This window comes from Acanthisitta chloris, unplaced genomic scaffold (genome assembly GCF_000695815.1).
Source record: "Acanthisitta chloris isolate BGI_N310 unplaced genomic scaffold, ASM69581v1 scaffold40064, whole genome shotgun sequence".
Lineage (NCBI taxonomy): Eukaryota > Metazoa > Chordata > Aves > Passeriformes > Acanthisittidae > Acanthisitta > Acanthisitta chloris.
Window position 1 is genome coordinate 8,134 of NW_008671661.1, and position 6,762 is coordinate 14,895.

Here is a 6,762-nt window from a genome sequence, read left to right on the forward strand (position 1 = left end):
AGACAGAAGTTGCCTCTGTTTCATAATACCTTACCAAGGTATTAGCTATAAAAAGGAATGCAGATGTTTAAATTGGTGCCTGATGCTGAGCAAAACCATTGCTACAAAGGCCTGGCTCATTTCTAGCCCAGGTGACTACGTGGGCAGTTTTCACAGTGACTGCCAGGCCAGCTCTGCCACCAGGACAGCACAGCTGAGCAAAGCACACGCCTATATCCCTCTCTCCATCTGCTCCTGGGATGGCACAAACATTTCTGCAGCTGCATGGCCTGCATTCTCCCCATTGAAAGACAACAGGCAGGACCAAGCCTGTCCAAACAGCTCCTGCTGGTGGCAACAGTGGTTCAGGAGTTCCCCATATGGTCCCAAAAAAGCACCATTCCCATCCTCTTGCTGCAACAGCCTGACCAGACTGCAGCAGCCAGGCACCAAATTTACTTAGCAGTTTGGCAGAATGTGTTCCCACCACATTTTGTGCCAGGATCTGTAATCCACTGTGATTACATGTAAATCTCTTCTTCCAGCAAACTAGGGAGTTTCCAGGAAAGAAAAGTTACAACTTGAATGTTGGAAAGGGTAGGATGCCAACTAGTCCTCCGCCAAATTCAGAGATGTGAGCTACTGAGAACACAAAAAAATACCCTCCAGGAACACAGTAACTAAGTCACCGAGGACAGAACTAGAATAAATCAGTACTATGTGATCAGAGGCCAACAAGTTCTTACCACCCGGATACTCCAAGCCACAGTGGAATAGGAAATTCCCTACAAAGAATGACAGCTACCCATTCAATCCAAGGTCTGATACAGCACATTAAATACAAGCTCTAAGAATCCTCCCTTAGTAACCCACACAGGCTGTACAGTCAGGATTAGATCTCAATTCCAAGAACAACATGGTCAAGGGATTCTGCATGAAAAACTTGGATGTCACCACGAGTGGGGAAGCATTCGTTAGCTTAAGGTTCTGAAGAGCAGGTAAATCACCAGTTCTAACCTCGAGCTCTGCACAGCTGAGAAACTCTTAGAGCAAAAACCTCAGCCAGCAGCCAGGGGAACCAGTCCCTCCCCTCCCAATTAGAAGTGGTTTACATTTGTAATTACTTCAGAGGTCATCTGCTTTAGGAATCCAGACAACCACTAACCACAGGATGAACTTTTAATGCTGTCATCATCTTCTGAATCAGTTCACAGCTTCCAACCAACAGGACAGAACCGTGCCTGGAAGACATGCTGCTCTTCTCCACAGAAGGTCAACTCATGGGGCTTGAAACCACATGGAATGCAGCATGCAGGCTTTGCCTCATTTTAACAGAACACAGGAGGGATGACCCCTCACTAATCCAAAGCAGTAACACTGAGGAAACACACCTCCATAATCCAATCAGGAATGGAGAAGGTAAACTTTAATACTAATTTCTTATACAGGACACAAAAGCTGCAGTGAAACCATTTGACAGTAAAAGGGGGAAGGCTGCTAAAAACATTCACTCAGTTCTAACCAAATTCAACTTAAATGCCTCAGAACAGCCTTTAATCCCACCAATAAGTCTTTAATAAGTGTTGAACCTGTCCTAAACTACAATGCACATGGCCATGCAGAAGGTGGCAGTCCATCAACAGCCATGTGCTGCCAACTAAGCAGAAAAATGGAAAAAAAAAAGCCTAGTTATTGTCTAAAGTCTCATTCCTGTTTGAAACAAAGATCAAAGCTCTGGAGCACACACCAGAAATCTTACCTCATGTCACCAAGCTTCCTGCAGAACCTACATAGGGCTGCTGAAGTCTTCTGTCCTGCCTGGGAAAGGGTTTCCTGGGTCTTCTTATAACTAAATGGAAAAAAAATCATCAATTGAACTACTGGCTCAGACCTGAAAGTGTCCCCACACACACATTTGCAAAAGCAAAGAAGCGAGGTTAGTGAGCTGCACTGACTTCACTAAAACAGCCACTTCCAGACTTGCATACATTCAAGTATTTGGAAGTCTTCTGTCCTGCCTGGGAAAGGGTTTCCTGGGTCTTCTTATAACTAAATGGAAAAAAAATCATCAATTGAACTACTGGCTCAGACCTGAAAGTGTCCCCACACACACATTTGCAAAAGCAAAGAAGCGAGGTTAGTGAGCTGCACTGACTTCACTAAAACAGCCACTTCCAGACTTGCATACATTCAAGTATTTGAAGCTTTTAAAAAAGCAAGTGTAGGACTAACCTTTCCATACACTCACTTCACCCTTTTGACCATATGTTCTTAAATCTGACAAACATTTGTGAGTAAACCAAAGCAAAACCAATTTTCCATGTGTAAGCTCTAACACCACAGCATCATAGCCTAATTGCTCTACAACTACCTTTTGGTCTCCTTGAGAAAATCAATCTAGGAACCTATTCCATACTATCCTTGCAGCCTTGAGGAAGTAACGGTATTTGTTGTGGTGTTAGGTTATGGAGGAAAGAGGCAAGAGGCAAGGCCAACATCACCATATGGAAAACAAATGCAGGAATCAGCATTATCTCTACAACTGCAGTTTAGAAATAAATTGGTAGAGAAGTTTCCCATCAGTTACCATTAACCACAATATGTAAGAACTCTGACAGCTTGTATTTGTCAGCTGATTATTTGAGTTTATACCTGACACTTGAGAGCCTTTGTTTGCTTCAGATGAGACTAATCTCAGGAACAAAGATTCCTTGAGTCACTTTCATTAACTCATTCTCTCTAAACCATTCCACAGCTGATGATTAATACCTAGATTAATGTCATTCAAATTATATAGAAAAGACTCAGGCTGGAAGACAAGTTCAACATTTTAAACCAAATTTCCTTATTCCAAATATTTAATTTTGAGATTATTGTTTTGCCTGATGAGGACATTTAGGAGAAGGGCATTACCAACAGCCTAATGTTCCCTCATGCCTGAGCTCCCACAGCTACAAACACCACAGTGATAGCTGACTCACATCTCCTCCTCTCCAGACAGGAGTGCATGGACAGCACCACAGCACCTGAACTGGATTTGAGGAATCTTGTTTTGTTGGGGTTTTTTTTTTTGTGTAAGACCACAGCCAAGTACTTCTGAATCACAAACGTAAACAAAACTCAGGTATCAGCTTTTCCTTTGCTCTTCCTGCCCCTGAAAGAAAATTCCTACAACCTACCCATTTTTCAGACCAATTCATCTTGAATTCAACAACTCCAGAAGAACCTGAAAGTGCTCTGATGGCAAAGCCTCAACACTGTCTCTCCACAGCACAATCTTTTGCACTCAGGACAATACAGGAGTGAACTGGTCAGCATCAACACTGCTTGCTCCTACACACATCTTCCTTAGGGCAATCTGTGTTGGAGCAGAACCTCAATCCCAGGCTCCTCCCTGGCTGAACCCTGTCATGGGATTTGATTTACAGCTGCCTAACAAATATCGAAGACCTCGTGCACACCAAAGTATGCAGTGCTGACTCTAGGTCTGCTCAGCACTGATGAATGGTTTACAGCCTCAAAGGACACCATCACACCATGTACACGCCACAAGCTTCCAGGTAATGTGTCCAGCTTCAGCAGACAAAGGCCAGAGATTTTCCAGCTGAATTTCCCCACACCTGACAGCACAATTCTTAAGACAAGTGAAGATGGAGCACTCGAGTGTTGCTGCTTCTGCTCCTTCCTCCAGCACAACTGTTTGTGCTGGCACAGCAATTTAGATCAAGGAAACGATCTGGATTAAATATAAACTTGGAAGAACACAAAAGCAGCAGCCAGCTCAGATGGCCAGCCTACCCCTGCATCCACAGCTCCCACACACACGTACACACCTCGCCGTGCCAGGCAGGAGGCTGAGCCAGGGAAGCACAGGGAGATGAGCAGCTCTGTAACCCAGAACTGCCACCAGGCACACATGTGGAGCTGCATCTGTGACAACCAGGGATCAGCTTATACAAGACTTTAATGCAACTTAACTACACCCTGCCCTGACCTAGAAGTTGCAACTCTTCGCCTGCAGGCACCACATCCAGGTTTTCCAGGGCTTTAAATTCACAAGCACTCACTTTCTTCCCTTAGCACCAGCACAAAGCACAATGGAAAAAATCTAAATCTGGGAGTAATAAATAAAGCTCTCGTTAATACCTGCTTAACTAACAGGCAATTGGCTGTAGCAGAAGCTGCAGAAATGATCCCTGCCCTGTGCTGTTCATCCCGTGGTATTCCAACATTTCATTGCACCCCCCTCCTCTAAACCCTGACAGGGAGGGGCAAGACCTGTCCCCTCAAATCCTCCTCTATCATTAATACCAGGTTCCTCTCACTTGCTTTTATCCAGCAACCACCATTTGTGCTGTCTGGCTAAGTACACAAACCATCTAATTCCTCTTGCGCCCTGGTTACAGTGAAACTGGAGCTAGGAGCAGAGTGGGATGTTTTTGCCCTGTCTCTGTGCTGCTTGCAGAGGACAAGTCTGTGGCTAGGAATGGCAAACACCAGGAAATTCCACAGCACACAAAAGCACCATAAGGTCAGGAGTTAGGGCCATTCCCAGTTCAGTCAGGAGCCCTGTTAGGTTACAATGCAGAGCAATTCTGAAACAGAAAAGAGGATGTATTTGCATAAAATCCCAAAACATCATCCTTGGACTTCTTGCACTTGCCTCTTTGCATTTACTGAACTTTGGACAAAAAAGAAGAAATTCTGGTTGTTTCCTGAAACATTTCTGGAATCTCACCTTTCAATTCCTCTCACCCTCCATTTGAATCAGCTTCTGCCTTGTTAGCACCAACTGCCACTGTGCCTAGAGCCAAAGCAAGCAGGAAAACCAACTTGACACAGGCCCTAAGTGCTCCACAAAAGCACACTTCCACCACGTTTCTGGTGCTTCTGAAGTACAAGGAAACAGATAGAACCTGAAGTTTTCTATTCTAGAGGCACACCCAGGGAAGAACTCTTGAATAACACTGCTGGAGTCAGTCATGCTGCCAGCAAGCATAAAACCCAAGGTCATTCTACTTAGCAAGTAAAACAGTGACAGTTTACAGCTTCTTAATCTAGAAACCACACAGGGCACTTTGAAAGGAGACCTGCATACTTGAAAGTCTTTTCTGCTACTCCTACTTTTTACCTCTGCTCCTCTTTCACCCTTAGGAAGAAAACCTTCTATTCACACACTGCTGATAACAAGCCAGCTCCAAGGACTGCATTTCATACCCACTCCAGAGAACAGGAAAAGCTGGCTCACACCTAAGACCTACCTTACCACAGTTTAAATCAGCTCAAGAAACAATGACACTACCTACCTGCTCCCACTGCAGCTCTGTAAGGGATTGTGGGAAAAGGACAGCAAGAAGGACAAAGGCCAACTTCCATAATATCCTTCCATAATCTAGTCCAGATGAGAATTTAATTTCAGACCTTTAATAAAAATATGGCGAAGATAGCTTTCCAGTCAACAACTAGAGTAGAACAGCTGGGAGGTTTAAACTGTTTGAGTCCATTTGTGGCCCCAACATCACAGAACAGCTGCTCTAGATACTATGGCTCTGTTTGTTCTCATCAGGTACCACAGCAGAAAGCAAAAGCTCCTGCTCCCTGCAGAGCACGTCAGGGTAACAAGAAAAGCTCAGCCTGGCTGTTCCACAGTTTCTCAGCTGAAGGTATAACATGCAGCACATAGGTCTCAGCTACCCAGGGGTTTCAGCCAGCCCTTGAGGCATTTGTAGAGTATCACTTGGACCACAATGAAATCATTTGAACACTGACCTGAGGAAGAGCTCCCTCACCCAGAAGAGGCATTTATTGAGTTAAAAAAAAAGAAAAAAGTAACAGCTAGAAAAGATAAATGCCTAAACAGATCTAATGAAAGCAGAAGACTGGGAGCAGGGGCAGAGCACAGAACATTAGTGGCAGCAGTCTGTCAGGAAAGCAGTTGTTAATGCTGAAGGTTAAGACACTCACGCTTCTGATTGAGTTAATTTCTCATTCCAGTCCTCCAGTGTGCTGCTGGCTGAAAGATATCTACAAACACAACGGAGGTTAGACAGTGCCAAGATTCACTACAGATGCTTCTTTTGACACTTTCCACATTATTAGTGACTCTTTACACTTACAGTATCAGAGGCTTTATTTCTTTGACAACAGCTTCTCCCCTCTCTATTACAGCCAGAAGGAAAAGAGGTGTTTGAGAGACAGGGTGACACCTAAGCCCCAGTTTCTTTTATTAAAGCACATTCAAACACTGAGCACAAAGAAACAAAGCCTGCAGTTCAGAAGGTGTCAGGATTTGAAAGACTTTGCATCTCCTGCTCCCTTCCTACATGCTGTGTGGCAGCTCTGCATTAAAAGCATAGAGCAGTGAACTGAGCTCCAGGCCAAAAAAAAATCAGACTGCCACACCCAAAGCTGTACTTCACCAATACAGCATGACCTGGACAAAGTTAAACTGAGTTTTGTTTTCTAATCTCTAGAAACCACATTTCTCTACACACAAAACAGTACCCTAGGGGTTGCAAGAACTGACTCTGGAAGTACAGAACACAAGCACTAGAGTGTGGCTATTCCCAGCACAGAGCACAGAGGTGCTTAGAGGAGGTGACACATCACAGGCAGTTCATGTCACCCAAGATTCACTCGTCCCAATTAAAACATTGCCACCTTGTCTAACAATGGGATGCTGCCAATCCACATTGTCCTCTTCACTAAATATGCAGCTCCTTCAACACAAGACGGAGGGAGAAAAACTTCAGTGCAGAAAACATTCAAGGGCTCCCTCAGGTT

The 6,762-nt window shown here is 44.4% G+C and overlaps 1 protein-coding gene across 3 annotated transcripts in view; it reads right to left on the minus strand.

Moving 5' to 3' along the window:
- Positions 1-6,762, minus strand: part of TPD52L2 (tumor protein D52-like 2) — a 14,905-nt gene that overhangs the window by 5,119 nt on the left and 3,024 nt on the right. For 2 of the 3 annotated variants that reach the window (XM_009074181.1, XM_009074180.1), the window contains 2 exons: positions 5,944-6,003; positions 1,739-1,828 (listed from right to left, as the gene is read on the minus strand). In XM_009074181.1, coding sequence (XP_009072429.1) covers positions 1,739-1,828; positions 5,944-6,003 — 150 coding nt within the window. The remainder of the gene's footprint in view (positions 1-1,738; positions 1,829-5,943; positions 6,004-6,762) is intronic. The other variant, XM_009074179.1, reaches the window with a different exon arrangement.